Here is a 20,253-nt window from a genome sequence, read left to right on the forward strand (position 1 = left end):
AGTACTTCTAAATCTATTTATGTTGTTGTTGTTGGTGGTGATTGAATGCAAATGTCAGTATTTCCACCTATTGTATGTAAGCCGTCTTTGACCAGGACAGTCACAGCATTGAGGTTGGACACCTGTTTCTGCAAGTGAGACCTGGAGCGGCCAGGTCTGTGAACAGTGGTTGTTGCTGACCTTTTGTGTGACACTGTAGTATGTATTTATGGGAAAGAAATGGAGATAAGAGGTTTCTAGCCCGACGACAGTGAGAAAGTGTGGTGTTGCTCAGTGTTTGCTGACAAAAAAACTATGAAAAGGCGGTTGACAGTTGACTACCTTTTTTCTCTGACGAAAACTAAATAAAAACTAAGCTATGAGTATGATGACTAAAACTAAGACTAAATACATTGACAAATTTTGTCAACAAATGAAAACTAGACTAAAAGATGTTAGGGAGATCCAGTAGAATTGGTAGCCCTTGCTTGCGCTCCGGTGTAGCGCACTGAAAATAGCAGATCTACAAGCTCAGAACGCGCAAACCAAGTGTAAAATCAGGCCTACGACGCCCATCACGGCCCCACCAACATCATTTTTGCAGACAAAATAAACTGTGCAATTAGTCGACTAAAATCTTAGGATATTTAGTCGACTAAAAACGTAATGAAATTCTAGTCAAAAGCTTGCTGTGCAAATGAACAGTGGTTGCTTGCTGACTGACCTCCTTGCGGACAGTGAGCTCCAGTCTCTCCCCCATGGCTTACCTCCTTGCGGACGGTGAGCTCCAGTCTCTCCCCCATGGCCTCCGGCTCCATGCCGTGCAGGTTTTCGTGGAGGTTCTCCTTCCTCCTGGGCGTGTACGGCACAAAGTCGCCCTCCTTGCGCAGGAACACCACCGGCTCCTCCCTGACGCAGAAGAACATCACCTCCTGCAGACACACACGTGCACACATAGACATCAAAGGGGGCTTCACGTGCACACATAGACATCAAAGGGGGCTTCATGTGCACACATAGACATCAAAGGGGGCTTCAGCCTCTGCGCTTTTACCCATCTGTTAAAAAAATAAATAAACTGCCCTCTCCAGTAAATGCAACATTTACTATGGTGAAAGAAATGCAAATGCCCCCCTTTCCATAATACCCGAAGGCAGCATTCAGGAGATTTTCCGAACTATCCTGTATTGAACGCAGCATTTTGCGTTAAAATAATTTGTCCTGTGTAGAAAATTTTAATACGGGGGCTGGGGATTAAAAGGTGGAGTTAATCAGTGGTTCTCAAACTCTTTTTTTGTCAAGCACGCCCAAAATGAGCCAAGTTCGTCGGGACCGAGAGTCGATTAGCAGCCTAGGTGCCGGGACGGCTACACCATCCGCCACCGGGTCCAGGTTTAACTTATATTGTGATCAGGCAGAGGCAAGAAAGCAACCAGGTGCTTGACGGAGACCTGCAGGTAGATACAAAATATAAAAATAGTAAAAAAGGTGTTCCTGAATCAATCGGGATAAGACATCTATTGAAAAAAGGCGGAGATCCGGGTACACAAAGTAGTTAACCCATTTTGGGCGGGAACCCCTTTTGGTGTTTTAAACATTATGTTATAATTTAGCTACTGAAAAATAGCAGATCTACTACGAGCTTGTATAGGTCTGGTATTTTTGAAAAATCGAAGAATGACTGACATAGAAACATAGCTTTTTCAGAAAACTGTCAGGATGTAGAAGACATTTTTAGAATCTGATCTCAAGTCAAAATGGGTTAAAAAGGAGAAGAATCTTTATTATTGATTCGACGGTTTCGACCTATACCGGTCTTCATCAGGGCCGATTATATTGTGATATATTGTTTTTATTTTACCCAGATCAAATCAAATCCTTGCACCATTAAATATTTCAATATGGGAGATGGAGATTAAATAATAGCTTCTGATGTGGAAGGCTTAATCCCTCGACCATTTCTGCTGCTTACAAGAGCAACTGGAAATGTTCTGTTGTCATGTGACGTGTGGTGCATCATGGGTAAGGAATGTAGAATGAGCAGCAGCTATATAATTTTCCCAATTACATTTTGATTACGGGTCAGTTTCCATTTTCTTGCGAGGCAGATGGATATTTATATTTTCCGTCCATCCGTCCGTCCGCATGACAAGAGTTTGTGTTTTGCTCAGTTCTACATTTCAATGTTGCCAATGTCGCTTATTATAAGCGACTTTGGGCTTGTTTTTCTGTAAAAGCTACTCGGAAATATTGGTAGTTCTGGGTTGCAGTTTGTGCCCCCCCCAATCCCAGGCTTGTTTTCAGAGACCCGGTTACTTGCTTCTCTCGCACACCCTCCACACCCTAGCAACACTGTCTGCATTTCACCCACACCGAGTCAAATATCTGACAAGTCAAGTCGACTTGTCAGATATTTACTGACAACACAGCAGGAAAGAGGCTGAAGCACAACACGCACGCACACGCACACGCACACGCACACACACACACACACACACACACACACACACACACACACACACACACACACACACCATCAGAGCACAGCTGTTCTTTTGTCAAGAAGGCCCAAATCAATTCTTATCAATTTGAAAAATGTATGCAGCTAAACGCTAAAAGCTTGCAATCTTGGAAGTTGGAACCTATGCGATATATTTTTAAATATACATTTGGAAACATTTTGCCCAAAATACGGGTACCCATTCAAAGTGGAAACCTCACACGTTCAAAAATATATCAAGATTTAGAAGAAAATATAGAAAATATGTTGTTCCAGAGAGACCCCCCCCCCCCCCCCCCCCGTTGAAAACGTTTGCTCTATGTGACGGGTGGTCTGTGTAGTTTGTGAAAAATTGAAAATAAAAACTAAATATATATATTTTTTAAACGTTTGCTCTGAAAGAATATATATTCAAAGATTTGCACTCGGTGCCACACTATGAGCTCGTAGATCTGCTATTTTTCAACAGCTAAAGTTTAAAATAATGGTTAAAGTGGTTAAAAGCTAAGGCGACACAGATGAGGGGGAAGAAGAAGAACCAAACATGGGTCAGTACTCAGTATTAGTGTCCTACCTCGTGGCCTTGTGCCTGGAGTAGTGTCCTACCTCGTGGCCTTGTGCCTGGAGTAGTGTCCTACCTCGTGGCCTTGTGCCTGGAGCCTCTGAAGGACCTGCTTGAAGCCTCCCTGGCTGGGCTGCCCCATGCCGTACAGCGGGTAGGACCCTTTGGCCTGGCGGAAGTTGGGCGCCCCGTAGCTGCCCGTGGTGTTCAGGACGTCGGCCTTGTTGTACACGTCTTGGACCATGAACAACTCCCCCTGCAGCGACAAAAACACGGTGGGAACAACTCTCATTTGGCTGTCCTTTATCCACCTTATTTTTCATTCATTCATTCAATCCTTTACAGGTATTTATTCTCTAAAGCAGGGGTTCTCAACGTTTTTGGCTAGGGACCCCCGAAAATGCATACATTGGAAGTGTGTGTAAGCCAAACGATCGTTGGCTGCCCTCTTCCCACATTGGAGGACCTACACAGATCCCGCTGTCTCAAAAAAAAAAAACACACAGAACATTCTAAAGGACACTTCCCACCCCGGCCACTCACTGTTTGAACTGTTGATGTCAGGTAGACAGTACAGAGTGCTCAAGTCAGGGACCAGCAGACTCAGTAACAGTTTCTGTCCCACAGCGGTATAGCCACACTACATGCTGCTAGGAAATGATCCGTTGCACGTTGCAATACTAACAGTTTGCAAAAAGTACAGTGGTACGATTATACAATGATGATGATTCTAAAAAGGATAACACAAAAAGCCCTGAGGGCTTGTCTTTCCAATTCATCAATAAATCAATATTGAATGTGCCCATTCTCCCCCACTCCTTTTTCTTCCTTCTCTATTTCTGAAAGACAACTAATTTCACCCATGGCTTTACACCTATGTGGTGTGTGACAATCAATTAGATTCTTGAAACAATGGATTCATGTAAGTATTGGGCAGCTATAATAGGCCTCCCTACGTACATACAGTACAGAAGTGTATTGCCCACTTTAAGCCGGGCATTCAAGAGCAGATTGCAGAAGACGACACTGGAACTGAATACACTGGCTGAATATAATGTGTATTTGTGTGCGAGCTGAAACCGCGGGCCAACAATGACAAAAACAGTGCCTGGCTCAATGGCACCAGCAGGGGTGACGGGGCAGATCAAAGCTTCCGACAGAAAGGTGGCGAAGAAGCCCCGCCATTCAATGGCCGCGCCACATCGTAAAAACAACACGCATGACAATGTTCCTGAGCGGCCAAGCCATTTGGACACGCTGTTGTGAAAGAAAGGGCAGAGCGGAATAAAGGATAGCTAAGATGATTCCACATAATGTTTAGCCTTAAAAAGGATCCCTGGCTAATTAGCCTTATAACTTAACACATTATAATTGCCCTCTATAACAAAAAATCAGGGGAGCTCTTGTCATCATACATCAATTTAGGTTAGGGGACATTTGACATTGCTACAAAAAGAAACAAAAGGTCGTCCCTTATTGGACAAGCGCTCCCACCAACATGTGATTGGTTAGCCGATTTGCTCGTTTACATATGACGTAAGTTTTCCCTTCAATGTCAATGGCGTTTAATGTTTTGATGTTTAATTTACGTCATATTTAGCGGAATTATCAGCTCTTATCATCATACATCATAATGCATCATCTCATACTGACCAATCAGAATGCCTGTTGCCTGTGATTGTTTGGCTGATTTGCTCGTTTACATATGGCGTACATTTTCAATTCAATGTCATTGGGCGTTTAATGTTTTGATGTTTAATTTACATCATATTTAGCGGAATTCTGACGTCAATTCTCCGTTCATTGTCAATGGCAAATATTGAGACGGGCGGGGACAACATTTTGCGGACATTTGACCGGAATTCCCCTTTCAATGTCAACGGCAAATCCTGAGACGTGTGGGGACAAAAGCTGTTTATGGAAGGGGCTAGCGGCCCTTAAAAATCAGACCCGTCTGAACCGAGTGGTGCTGTGTGTGCTTTGTCACCTGTTGGTACCCTAAACAGACAGACATAGGGACACACAATGCTGTTCCTTTTTTTTTTTAACTCAGCTTCCCATGATGCACCTGTGCACAGTGTGAAGCAGTGCAGTCAACAGTGACACTTTTTCACCTGTTGGTACCCTAAACAGACAGACATACATACATAGGGACCCTAAACAGACAGACAGACTTAGGGCCGATTCATACTCCTATTTTAGAGCCGAATAAAAGTCGGTTCGGCTCTGTAGAGCCTACAATGTGACGTCATTTGAGGTTCAGGGGGGCGGGTACGGTCCTAAAGTCGGCTCTTCGGTGCTACTGAAAATATATGACGAGCCGAAATCATCTCGGCACTACAGTGCCGAAACAGCGGTAGAATAGGAGTATGAATCGGCCCATATGGACACACATGGCTGCACCACTCAAAAACACGTGTGTACCAAGTGTAAAATCAGCCAATTCTACGCCATCAATGCCTGCCAAAATATATATTCGTCGACAAAATCAACTGTCGATTTAGCGCGACTCAAATCATATGATATTTAGTCAACTAAAACTAAAAACATTTCAGATGACTAAAGTATGGCATTTTGTCCTACCTGTACCAAGTAGTGCTCCGGCATGCTGTCAGATATCCGGCCAACTTTGTAGTTGGTCTTGAGGACGTCATCATGGATCTGAAATTCCTGTCTGCAGTTATACCTGCAAAGCACACAACAACAACACATCACACTGAGCCTGGCTTCATTCAACACATTCTTTCCATCGTACTTCTTTCCAAGACGCACAAAAATACATCATTCTTGGTTCTCCCCGGGACAAGACGCACAAAAATATATCATTCTTAATTTCTTGGGACTCGCCGGGACCCAGCCGTACAAAACAACATCATGAATTACGTCGCTGTCGGGCAGAAACCTCTATCTCCATATTCAAATATTTCCGAATTTGGGGACCCCCCAAAATAATCATATTTGAACTGAAGACCCCCCCACCCTGACAAGCACTTGGAATGTAGGAGTTGAGGCATTACATTTAGATTTTGTAAATTTCATTTCTTAGGTATTAGGTATTAAAAGTACTTAACCCATTCTGAACGGGCACCCATTTTGGTGTCAGCATCATGTTATGCTTTAGCTATTGAAAAATAGCAGATCTACAAGCTCATATCGCGCCACCGAGTGGCGCGATACGAGCTTGTAGGTCTGCTATTTTTGAAAAATCGAAGAGCGACAGACATTTTCTGAATCTGATCTCAGGTCAGAATTGGTTCATCAGACCAGTATGTGTGTCCGGCGGAAACCTCGTATGAATCTGATCTTCAGGTCAGAATGGGTTAAATTGTAACTTTACTGTCATCTGGGGGGCGGAGGAAAGAATAATGGTCCCGACCCTCACAAGGCATCACGTTCATCAGCAATTTTTGCTCATTGTTAATGGACTCTTTTTTTTTTACATTTTCTAAAATAATCCTACAAATGTTTTGTAGGAAACTATATTTGGGGAAACACTGTGTCCATTCCAGCACGGTGAGCAAGCTTCACTAAAAACTATTTCCAATTCATGATTATAATGATGTCATGCGGCAAAATCTGCAGATCTACAAGCTCAAAATGTGTTCGGCTTGGCCAACATATCCTACACTTGTTTACTACCTCGGTTCGGTATCAGCATGCAGCTGATTTGTAACCACTTTCCAATCTTATGATAGTTAGTCAACAAAAACTAGACTAAAACAAAAACAGATGACTAAAATATGAATGTTATTCAAAAGACTATGACTAACCTAAAAATCTAAATTTGCTGTCAAAATGAAAACGTGCTGCGTGGAGCCTGACACGCGATGTGACACCCGATGTCGACATGCCCTGACATGTCCTCACCAGAGACAGAGAGAGAGAGAGAGAGAGACTCCCAGATTGAAAGTGGTCGTCTGATCTCTCTGATCTAATCAATTATCAGATCCTATTTGCCAGGAACTGATCCTCCATCTCCTGAATCCTGGTTTGACAAATGAGATGATAACGGGGGCAAACAGCTCAGTGAGGTGGGTGGGTGGGTGGGTGTCATCACCGTCGCAGTGATCAAAGAGGATTATAACACCCAATTGTGAGAACGTGGATTCGGGGGCGTGGCGGGGGTGGGGGTTGGGGGGACTTACTAGGCCTGTCACAATTATTACGTGATCGTCTCATCGTAAGGACTTGGGATGATCTCAATTATTTTGTCGTGATCGTCATAATCGTTTCCATGTTTAAAAAAAAAAAAAAAAAACTGAAATAGCAGATCTACAAGCTCACAATGTGTCACTTTGTGATTTTAGTGTGTCACTATGGTGTATTTGAGGGCCTTTTGAGTCAAAGGCTTTCAGCTTTCAGGAAGAAACAAAAATACATAGGGAAGACATATTTAAATATTATAACCTTGCCTGGGGTCTATTAGAGAGTAATGTTAACTCCATTGACACATTAAAAACAGGCACTCCATATTTAAGTATCAAAATAATGAATGTCAGTATTTTTTTTTGCATATTTCAGTTATTTGTCATATCTGCCTGTGCATTTTTTGCTTACCAGGAAAACAGAAATGTATTCTTTATTCATATGTTCCGATGTCCAACACTCCCCAAAAAAACACAATTAAATCGTTGATCGCAATTATGTGTGTGTGACAATGAATCATCAACTTAAACGTGTAATGGTGACAGCCCTGGGGAACAATTTGATGTTCACAAGCAAAACCCCGGCGCTAAACTAATGAAATGTGCTATACAAAAAGAATATGATTAAGATGTTTGATTGGACTCACGTGATGACCACGGGCGCCACCTTGTTGGTGATGATGGACTTGGCCTTGTGGTTGTTGTGGATGCTGATCGTCTGGAAGGAGGAGCTGAGGGACTGCCGGCTGTCCGCCATCCCGTTGCCATGGACACTGTCATTGGGCGCCGGTGCCGGGGAGACCACGGGGATCTGCGGCGCAGCACTGGCAGTCGTACCCATGCTCCACAAGCTGCTGTAGGGAGAACCAAACAAACCAACGACGTGGATTAGTATTATTATTATTATATTATATTACGTTTCTTTTTTGCTCCCATTCAGATTCCGATCATTTGAGTTTGAGTACCTGCCGATACCCATCCGATATATTTGTTTTATAGAACACTTATGCCGTATCACAATAGTACAAAATCCCAAATCACAGACAATATCCAGTCTAATATCATGATATGGATATAATATTGACACTAGGGATGCCCCGATCACTTCAGTCTGTGATCGGGGGCTGAAGTGGTATGTGTATGTTTTGTAATAATAATTCAAATCTATAAAGTAACTAAAGTTTTCAAGTAATTGTGGTGGAGTAAAAGTACAATATTTTCCTCTGAGATGTAGTGGAGTAGAATTAAAAGTACAGAAAATTAGAAATACTCGAGTAAAGTAAAAAGAAATACCTCAAAATTGTACTTACCGGCGGTAAGTACAGTACTCTAGTAAAAGTACTTGTTACTTTACTTTACACCACTGATTATTGTTAGCTAAATAAGATCTCTCCGGCTGGGAATGTTTGCATGACCAACAACAACAACAAGTCCTAATGTGTGATAGATTTGTGAAACAGTGTGAATGGAGACCGCCACGACACTAGCACTGCATCCTTTAACAATTAACCCATTAATAAAAGCTATATTTACATAGCACCTTTCAAAATCGTGTTACAAAGTGCTTTACACATGACATAAAGGAACACAAACAACAGAACAAGACGCAACAGGAAACATTGCAATGGTCAGCAAAATACAATTAAAAAAAGATTAATAAGAGTTAGCGCTGAAGGCTAATCTATAAAATGCATTTTCAGCAGGGATTTAAAAGAGGAGACCGATTCAGCATTCCAAAGTTTTAACTTTGAGCTATAGTGCTGAAAGACAGATCTCTGTTGGTCTTTTAACCGATGTAGACCTGAGGACGATTTTACAATTGCCTTCTAAATCCTGACAGTTTTCTGAAAAACCTGTTTCTATGTCAGTCGTTCTCAAACAATTTCATGTCAAGGACACCCAAAAATATATGCAAGTGGCCGCCGACCCCCATCTGAAAATATGTTTTTTTCCAGGGACCTCCCAAAAGCAAATATTTGAGTTAAAAATGTTCACTCTGAAATAATATATATTCAAAGATTTGCGCCACATTTTCATGATTTTTCAAAAATAGCAGACCTACGTACAAGCTCGTAGCGCGGCACTCGGAATGGGTTAAATTACAGACTCAGGATGTAGAAGTTCTTTGCTTGATGCTCTCAGACTGCGATTTGGGACATAGGGGGAGACCCCACCTAGCATTGTATGTGGTGAGCACAGGATTTCAAAAATATATATCAATAAGACCTAAGGGCGATTCTACAAATGCCTTCTATCTAAACCGGTATAGTTCTCAAACGTGTCCGTGCCATGGAACCCCGGAAGAGAAGATTTGCGTTCAAGAATTTTCAAAAATGTTCAAAAATAGCAGAAAAAAAGCTTGATGTGAGCTATTTTTTTAATATAGCTAGAGCTAAAATCTAAAATGACACAGATGCTTTTCCAGGTTTAATGGGTTAATAACAATTAACAACATATATCAATGATGATGTTTTAGTAATATGCTCCCTGCTGTTCCTACATACCGACAACCAGGTGATGAAATCACAGACTGTAACCTTTGCTTCTATTAAATATCCGAAACTGTTGGGGTTTTATGAACATAATTTGCTCGTTTGACCACTTCAAACGCTTTCATCTTAATATAATAACCAAAAATAGCTGAGCACAGGAAGCAAACACACTTTAACACGCGCACTTCTATTAAATTAGCTTCTATTAAATGCAAAAAACGTTCTATTAAGTTATGTTGTTATATAATGCTACGTGAAACAAAGACTGCCCGGTTAATCCGGTCGCCAACCTTAGCACATGATCGCCAAGTGCCAACCTTAATCCGGTCGCCAACCTTAGCACATGTTCGCCAACCTTAATCCGGTCGTATTCCACATGTCGGACCAATGACTGGTCGGAAAAGCGTACCGACTCCGAAAACCTGCAACACTCCAATTTAGAAGGGTAGGTGCAAGGCTCAAGGAATGCCAGCACACATTGAATGTCCTTTTTCACATGTTTATTCACAGTATTTACAGTAGCCTACTTTTTGAGTACATGTACTTAGTTACTTCACACCACTAGGTGTATGCCAGGTCCCTCCCTCCCTTCCTCAGTAAACAAGAGTCTTTGCACTGTGCTATTCCTTAATCACAGATTTATTGGCGACAGACGTGTGCACACACACACACACACACACACACACACACACACACACACACACACACACACACACACACACACACACACACACACACACACACACACACACACACACACCCCTGTGATCTGAATGAGGTGAAGAATTAAATTACATTACATTACATTGTATTAATTTGTCTTTTGTATCATGATCCAAGAGAAATATTGTCCATAACCCTGATCTAAACCTGATAGATTATGAGAATGTCTCATGTGGAATGGGTCAAGAAACTGTCCATACACGTAAATAAAGTATTATTCATTAATTCATTCATTTGCTTTCAGGTTGCCTGACCAGGCCAATTGCTCGTTGCAGAGGAGACGCAACTGTCTATAAACACAACACCAGATATCTGTCTAAACACCTGAATGTGGCAAGAGTGTTCGGTCTTCTGGTCTGTGGAATGTAAAATAATAACAGCACTGTTTACCTATAACGTGTTCTTTTCACTGCTATTTTTGAAAAATCTTGACAATGTGGCACAAATCTTTGAATATATATTCTGTCACAGTGAACGTTTTTAACTCAAATCCTTGCTACGGGGGTAGGGGTCCCTGGAACTACATCTTTTCAGATGGGGATCATGCACTGACATAGAATGTTAGAAACATGGATTTTTCAGATCGTGTGGTCCAAATTCTTTAGCCCGTGACCCAAAAGAGAAATTAGACGTTTGCCTAGTGAACTAGTGAAAATAGCAGATCTACAAGCTCACAACTTGTAGATTGGCTATTTTCACTACTTCTTAAACATTTGCTTTCTAATTTATGGAATTTCTTAGATTTCTCTTAGATTTCTTCATTAAATTACTGAAAAGAATCATTGCATTTGTTTTGAATTCATTATTTTGTTTTTGAAATAATAATAATTAAAAACAAAAACGTAGGAAACAAAACAATATAGGGACCCCAAAGATTAGGTCCCCCTGACCCAGTGTCTGGGAAACAGTGCTCTATGATCAAAGCTGCACACACTGTAGTGATGTCCAGCAGTGGATGCTGCCCACTCACTGTGAAGCTAGCTACAGGATGAAAGAGAGGAGAGGAGAGGAGAGGAGAGGAGAGGAGAGGAGAGGAGAGGAGAGGAGAGGAGAGGAGAGGAGAGGAGAGGAGAGGAGAGGAGAGGAGAGGAGAGGAGAGGAGAGAGGAGAGGTCCCACTCACTGTGAAGCTAGATACAGGATGAAAGAGAGGAGAGGTCCCACTCACTGTGAACTTTGTGAAGCTAGCTACAGGATGAAAGAGAGGAGAGGTCCCATTCATCTGCATTCGACCAACACTGCCCGCTCTCATCCAGGCCAGCTCGCTCATGTCCACCGGCTCCCTGGCTATCTGAAACTCTCAGATCTGAACGAACACCTCTAAGGGCAGCCGAAAGAAAGTGGCACAAGACAAAGCTACCAGATGACCTTTCCCACTTTCACTCACTCCTCTCTGCCTTCGCCCTCTCACTAACCACTGCTAAAACCTCTTTCTACCACACCAAAATCCAATCCTGTACTTCTAACCCAAGGAAGCTCTTCTCCACTTTCTCCTCCCTCCTTAAAACCCCCTCCCCCACTCAACTTTCATCCCTCACTGCTGATGTTTTTGTCAACTACTTTGAGAAGAAGGTTGATGATATCAGCAGCTCCTTTCCTCCCCTCCCACATAAAGTGGCATCTGACTCAACCAACACTAACCCCAACATACCATGCATGTCCTCATTCTCTCCTCTTTCTCCAGACGAGGTTCTACAACTAGTGACATCCACTAGACCTACCACCTGTCCTCTAGACCCTGTCCCGTCTCCAACCATCCAGACCATCGAACCTGATCTGCTCCCCTTCATCCCCTCCATCATCAACACCTCAGTAACCTCAGGCTGCGTCCCATCTGCCCTCAAGTCAGCCAGAGTAACACCACTCCTCAAGAAACCAACCCTTTACCCCTCAGATGTCAAGAACTACAGACCAATATCACTCCTTTCATTTCTTTCTAAAAGCATTGAACGTGTTGTCTCCAACCAGCTCTCTCTCCATCTCTCACAAACAACCTGCTGGATCCCAACCAGTCCGGATTTAAGAAGGCCCACTCCACAGAAACTGCCCTGCTGGCAGTCACAGAAGCACTACATGCTGCCCAGGCTGCTTCCCACTCTGCAGTCCTGATTCTCCTAGACCTATCGGCAGCATTTGACACAGTGAACCACCAGCTGCTCCTAGACACCCTAGCGGATCTAGCCATCGGTGGGACGGCACTAAAGTGGTTCTCCTCCTACCTCACCGACCGGACATACCAGGTTTCCTGGAAAGGTCTGTTATCATCCCACCAAACCCTCCAAACTGAGGTCCCACAGGGATCTGTACTTGGTCCCCTCCTTTTCTCACTGTACACTAAATCCCTTGGCACTATCATCTCTGCTCACAATATATCCTATCACTGCTACGCCGATGACACACAACTGTTTCTATCCTTCCCCCCTCTGCCACTCAGGTGGAAGAGCGCATCACTGCATGTCTGGCTGACATCTCACAGTGGATGTCCTCCAACCACCTCAAGCTGAACCCAGACAAGACTGAGCTTCTCTTCTTCCCAGCTAAGTCCTGTCTATTTCCGTAGACAACGCCCTGGTAACGTCTGTCCCAACAGCTAGGAATCTTGGTGTTGTCCTGGATAGTCAGCTCTCGTTCAAAACTCACATCACAGCTGTCACTCGATCCTGTAGGTTCACACTCTATAACATACGACGAATTAGACCGTTCCTCACCCAGGAAACAGCCCAGCTCCTAATCCAGACAACAGTCTTGTCAAAACTCAACTATTGTAACTCCCTCCTTACTGGCCTACCAGCATGTGCACTTAAATCTCTCCAACTGATCCAAAATGCCGCAGCTCGCTTCGTCTCCCCCCTGCTCCGCTCCCTCCACTGGCTCCCGGTCGGTATATAGATATTCCACTGTTACGTTCTTAGCTTATGCATGTTTCATGATAAATGCTTTTTTGTGATGTATTCCCATGCTTTTTGTTCTTAATGTAAGTCGCTCTGGACTAAGAGCGTCTGCTAAATGCCTAAATTGTAAATTGTAATTCACTGTGAAGCTAGCTACAGGATGAAGGAGAGGAGAGGAGAGGAGAGGAGAGGAGAGGAGAGGAGAGGAGAGGAGAGGAGAGGAGAGGCCAGTGAGTCACTCCACATCTCCTCTCTTGTTGTGTCTGGCAGTGAGTGGGACGCAGGTCAGCATGCCGGCATTTAACAAGAGAGAGAGAGAAGAGAGCTTCAGAATTCAATATTTACTTGGGTAAAATACAAAAGTATTGGTATCAAAAAGTACTTAAAGGAGCAGAAGTACTCATTATGCAGAATGTCCCGTTTCACAAGTTTAAAAATGTGTAAATAATCTAGATCTACAGATCTACAATACAACGTATTGTGAGCTTGCACTGTATTTAGTAACTAAAGTATTCAAATAATTGTAGTGGAGTAAAAGTACAATATTTGCCTCTGAAATGTAGTGGAGTTGACGTAAAAGTACTGAAAATTGGAAACACTCCAGTAAAGTAAAAGTACCTCAAACGTAGTACTTCCTACCTACGTAAGTACAGTACTTGAGTATATATACACTTGGTTACTTTACACCACTGAATCTGCATTTTCTAATCTACACCACTGCAAAACTGCCTTTAACGAAATAAAGGCCAAGTACCTAAACAATTGTAATCAAGTAAAATGCACATTACTTTCCAGATTCCATCACTGGTGTCATACATAAAAGTGACATTGCTGTCAGGAGATATCAAAGACATAAATAACAGGTACAGTTAAGGTCCCTGCACACACAGTGCACACTGCTGCGTTTTTCTGATTTTTAGCAGTGTTTTTGCAGAAGAGAAAAGCAACTCAATCAATTTGCAGCGGCAAACAGAAAAGGTCTTTAGTTGTGTTATTAAAAGGAACAAGAGTGGCAGCGGTGATTTAGGCAAAGAGAGAGAGAGTCAGAGAGAGAACACACTCCCTACAAGTCCACATTTCAAGAAAAGCAAGCAAAACGTTATGTTTGTTCTTCTCTGTGCCTGCAGTCCGCCCCAATTCTATTTAAGTCCGGACCGCATTGCCAAAGGCATTTCTGTTCCCTGGTGGTTTTCGCGACTAGAACAAAAAAAAAGAAAGAGAAAGGAGAGAAAAAAAAGACAAGACCGCAACAACAACTGACGGCCAGTGAAGTGCAGGACTATGAGGAGGAGAGATCTTTGACGGCCAGTGGAGTGAAGCACTATAAGGAGAGATCGAGAGATCTTACGTCTTGGACGGTGAGCGCTCGGCCGCATGCTGCCCCGACGAGCCTTTCTTCCTGTGCCGTTTGTTCCCCTCCATGGTCCGAATGGAAGTGTGTGAACTTGGCATCACCTCCCGTCCCGAAGAGAAAATCTCTTTAGTTCCCCCTCCTCCGAATCTCTCTCTCTCTCTCTCTCTTCTCCACCCCCGCTCTCTCTGTGGGAAACACCCCTTGTGCAGCAGCAGAGTGTGAGAGTGCCCCCGTCGGACAAACCCGTCGGCCCGGTGCAGGTCAAGCACTCTCACACAGACCACAAGCGACGGCGGGTGCCCCAAGTGGACCCTTTACGGGTCTCTGTAACTGCGGGGGAGTGTACTAAATGGAACCAAGCAATGGCTACTGTAAAAGTCCTCAAGTGTTATTCTCTTGGTTCCATTTGTACACTCTCAAGAGTTACAGACACATAAGGGTCTATTTGGGAGGGTCCCTGGCCTGGACCCGAACAGTGTCCTATCTTAATACAGGCCAGGGGGAGTAATATGTCTTAGGACCTCGTGTCTCGAAGGAGGACCAGAGGGGAAAACAGAGGTACATCTGGTAGCCAGATGGCTTCTTTTTTTTTTTAAGCTGGGCTTTCTTTCACGAGGAAAAGGCCACGCACTACGACAACAGTCTTGTAGTGTAAAAAGCACCAAAGAAACCGACTTCTGAAACCAAAGCAGTGCGTCATGTTGCTCTGCAGTCACATAAAACTAAGAGGTCCTTTATGAATGCAGATGAAATATCCCATTCATGGATGACAGTGTGATCAAATCACATCACATCACATGGGCATCATGGCAAAATAGGCATACAAGAATAGGCATACAAATGGCCGATCTACAATTACGAGCCGATCTGCACGTTACTTGTACGGCAGCTATTTTTCAACGAAGACATTAGGGTTTACAAAGTCTTATTGTGAAGTTATACATACTGTATCTTAGGGGGAAAGATTACAAATTTACGAGATCAGCTGGGGAATCGGAGAGGCAGGGACAGTATTGCAGTCGCTGTACCGCAGTGTTGTGACGAAAAGAGAGCTGAGCCAGAAGGCAAGCATGTCCTTTAGAGATAGGGTGAGAAGTTCAGTCACGCAAGAGAGACTCGGAGTAGAGTCGCTGCTTCTTCACCTGGAAAGGAGCCAGCTTAGGTGGTTCGGGCATCTAGTTAGGATGCCTCTCGAGCGTCCCCCTAGGGAGGTCCTCGATGCACGTCCCACTGGGAGGAGACCCCCAGGCAACTCACTGGCCTTGGAACACCTCAGGATCCCACAGGAGGAAGTTACTAATGTTGCTCTGGAGAGGGAAGTCTGGAGCTCTCCGATGGAGCTGTTGACCCCGCGACCCGACTACGGATAAGTGGTTGAGGATGGATGGACGTACTGTAATATGACATAAATGTGTAAGATGGAAAACGTTATTTACAGGGGTGACCTGAGACAGACAAAGTTTGAGAACCGCTGCTGTAAGTAAGGGACCATTTGGAACCCTCTCAAGGACTCCCGAGGGTCCCTGGACCCCACTTTGAGAACTTTGTAAACTTTCCACTTTGTAAACAAAGTGGAAATGCAAATGTGGAACTGAAGACTGAAGAGAGGGAGGAATTATACAAAGTATAACATGACATTTGATGACATCACAAATACGACCAAATCAGTTGACCTGTTCCTGAGAGCAATTTCCACAAAAGCCCAATATACGAGAAACCCTGATTGATAGAAAATACACAGGGGAGCTAAAAAAAACACAAAGAAAATTAGTTGAATTTTATGTTATAGGTACGTTAAGGAAACTCTCAAGGAGTAAGGTTTCAGTTGATGGTTTGATCTGTTGCTAAGTAACAGCTGTAGATGACTTCCACTTTATACTATAGTTAGGATTGACTTTACAGTATTCAAATCATGACGTCGTCATCATAAATACTTGTTAGCCTGAAGCTTGCAGTTAATATTATTAGTTACACACATTACTATGCGATGACGAGGCAGCAGAACTCCATCAAGTCCTGCTTTTATGTGCAGTTTTACAATTGTGCATCTTCATCATCTTCCAGATTATTTATAGTTTGTTGACAATAGCCAACAAGCTGTTTCAGATTTGTATTAAAGGGATAGTCTCGTGAGATGCTGCATTTCATTGTCAAAGGGGACCCATAAAACATGAAGATACAGAGAAACATACAGTACAGAGATACAGATACAGTACATACATATATACACAGACAGCTTGCTCACCCTCTTGCACCCCACCCTACCGACCACCACATCATCAACTGTTAAACAACAGAGGAAAGACGGGCACAGTGCAAAGGCTTTCTGCTCTAACATAACAGCTGACCAGAAGTCAACCGTTGTTAGTTCCTCCAGAGTGCACGATTTCATTTGCTGTTGCCAAATTGAAACTCGCTATAAAAACAACCGCAACGACGGATTCACATTTAATCCTCACTCCCTAGTCCCTCATAATGACTTCCTACTATCGCCTTGCTTTGAAAGATGTCCAAACATGTACTGCTGCCAACTGAACCGACAGTTCCAGCCAGCAGGCCAGCAGGAAGCATGCCAGGTTTAGGGGTCACGATCGAAGCACGATAAATGATAAGACCACTCAAGTCAAACTGGATGTACTGATCGTTCAGGTGCGACGGACGGAGACTCCGTTGTGCCTGAACAATCAAAAAGGTAATCTTACCTTTCCACACGCCGCCTCCGTTCGCGAGACCAAGAAGGAGCAAGAGAATATATATATATAATAAATCTCCCTCTACTACATGGTCCCACAGTCAGGCCTCTCTCTCCGCTCGCTAGTACCCAGGTCCATTCCAGCACGGGCAATGCAGGGGCTGGACGGTCTGTCTGCCCCGGGCCGGGATGGGGAGCAGGCAGTCGGACGGGCGGAGGCCTGAAGTATAGAAATAGCCCTCAAAGTCATAAACATCCTCCTGGAGAGCCAATCAAAGGCAAGTCATCAGAGAGGGCCTGTTTATCCTACATGTCAAGCCGGGGAGGCAGATACTGCGCCACTCATGTGGCCAATAAAACACTGGGACTAACTGGGACTTCCTCTGGTTAAAGAACACAGGCAGGGATGTCAATTAAAACTATGCGACCGACTCAACGCGCCGCATTAATAAAAGAACATGTTGGAGTCATCTTCCCAAACCTTATATATAGCATCGCTCAACGTCAGCAAAATGCTAAACATACTAGCTACTACTATACCACCCTGGATGTGAACCGCTTAGTGCATGGGTCTTCAACAGGGGGTCTTCAGCGTAAAACCGTAAATACAGACAAATCTTAACTTAACCACTTGAACCCTATATCATCCCTAGTCTGAGGACAACTTAAGCCACCACAATTTCAGGTCGGCAGCCGTTGTAGGCTTTGTCCTCCACCAGTTTTTCTGTCAAAGCGGAGCAGCATTGACCGACCAGCTGACAGGCTGTCACAGGCATCTAAACATATGTATTAACTCCTAAAATGTATATAAAACTAATAAATATTATACGTGTGAAAAATATATATTTGTAAAGGCATGTCAAATGAAATTGGTAGGATATTGTACAAGCAATTAAAAACAATGTTGCAAGTAAGATGCTTATTGCTTAAGCCATCTAACTTGCTGCCTGTGCTGGGATATGTTCATAACATGGAGAGGCATTGGAGACTGCTGCAGATGGAGAGTGAAGTCTCCCAACGTGGTAATCTACAGTAGACCACGTCTTTCTCCACTTTCTGGAGTTATGTGCAATCTCCTCGTCTCGTCCTCGTTTAAGGATAAGCCAGCACAAGTGGGGACTGCATCGGACATTGGGACTCGGGAGATAGGTAACCCAACCAGCCCAGCACCACCAGAAACACACACGTTAATGTTTAGGCTACACATGAATATACTCGACAGCCACTGCAGCGCAGTGTTGTTTTAGTCAACAAATAAATACTAGACTAAAATGTTAGGAAGGGACTAATGGACAAGAGATCCAGTATAAATCATTTTACAATTAGTTGCATGCTGAAAATAGACGATCTACAAGTTGCAGCTATAGGACTTGGAGATGCAGCTAGGACTTGAATCTTGTAGATCTGCGATTTTCAGCAAGCATCACGACGGCATCAAGGCCCGCCAAAATACATTTTGTTCAACTAAATAAACTGTAGATTTAGTCTTAGTCGACTAAGACTAGATTAACACTAAAACATTCCAGGTGACTAAATCAAAATGTGCTGCCAAAAACAACACTGCTGCAGCGAGCTAGGAGGAGATGCAGCTAGGATGTGAGTGTCAAGAGTGTGGTTGGTTATTCAACAACATACCTGTAGGTATAGTCTATGCCAATGTATTATTTAATTCAGGTTTTCGTTCACTAATATATGTTGTTGTATATTAAATGAATAAAGACTTTAATAATTTAATATACAACTAACAACACACAGTGACTATTGGTCTTGCAAGTTGTGTGTGTGTGTGTGTGTGGGGGGGGGGGGGGGGGGGGAAGAGTGGTGGAAACTTTTTTATTGGCTTTCCATCATATAACTCTATGCTTTCCATACGTTGTTTGGTCGTATTCCAGTTGTTCATGTCGCAAAAACGAGGCAGAGGCTTGATTTTATATGTGCGTGCCAGATCGATTTCAGCAGTCACATTAACAACGCTAAGAGCGAAATTACGCAAGGATCAGCTTTTTAGGATCACTTACGATCACGCTGAGGTGCAGGTGTACGCCAAAACCCACGCTCGAATTTAAGGCAGGATTTACACATTGATAATGATAAATGAGGGCCTATAAAGCCATCTATGAAACCTGGGGCAAAGTTCAATCTGCAACACAATTCATACAATCTCTTCGGTTGGGGGCCCTGCTGCTTCATCTCTCTCTCAGCTAAGGGGGGGTCCTTGGCCTGAAGAAACGATGGAAGACCTGGATACGGCTTAGTAGCTCGACTCAGGCCATCTGCATAAAGATAATGCAGAACGCAGACCACCGATCGCAGCTATGGCCAAGTTCAGAGTCAGACCAAACCAAAGCACAGCTTTTTTTAAACATTATGTTCAGCCAGGATGTATGCCAACAAAACACAGATCACTCTAGTCACAATAAGACCAAAACGGCACAGGGAAATCCTCAGCACTAATTGAACACTGGGAGTGTTCTTTTAAAAATGGCCCCTGTAGGGGTTTATTTGGGTGCTCTTTTTTTTCTTCCACAAACTGAAAACACTGAAGATTTTCCTGTGTGGAATGGATCCCCCCCCCTCCACCCCTCCGCACCCTGTTCGATTTGCCAGCACTGCTTCCATTCAGGGTACACCCCCCCCTCCCCCCCCCCCCCCTCTCCCTATTTAAATTCAGTCAGCGTCCCAACTTTGCTGTAGCAACTTGTCCAGACAAAAGGCTCTAAATGCAGACAGGAAGGCGTGAGCGGGCAGCTGCAGGATGCATCTGTTGGTGGCCCACTTCGAAACGAGAGGAAGGATGCCGATATATACTATGCTCCTCAACGCATCATGGGGCTCAGAGATGGGGTTCATACAGGGCCGGGGGGAGGGGGGCCGGGGGGGATATAACCTGGATACGATCCCACTTCAATATTAATT

General features: G+C 43.7%; 1 protein-coding gene across 1 annotated transcript in view; it reads right to left on the reverse strand.

Moving 5' to 3' along the window:
- Positions 1 to 14,756, reverse strand: part of pald1a (phosphatase domain containing paladin 1a) — a 92,547-nt gene extending 77,791 nt beyond the window's left edge. The window contains 5 exon segments of the mRNA XM_083787918.1: positions 747 to 911; positions 3,118 to 3,297; positions 5,625 to 5,727; positions 7,834 to 8,040; positions 14,640 to 14,756. Of these exon segments, the coding sequence (XP_083644044.1) occupies positions 747 to 911; positions 3,118 to 3,297; positions 5,625 to 5,727; positions 7,834 to 8,040; positions 14,640 to 14,743 (759 nt within the window). The 5' untranslated portion in view covers positions 14,744 to 14,756.
- Positions 14,757 to 20,253: the final 5,497 nt, after the last annotated feature.

Source organism: Protomyctophum parallelum (assembly GCF_964188405.1).
Source record: "Protomyctophum parallelum genome assembly, chromosome: 17".
NCBI classification, from domain to species: Eukaryota; Metazoa; Chordata; class Actinopteri; order Myctophiformes; family Myctophidae; genus Protomyctophum; species Protomyctophum parallelum.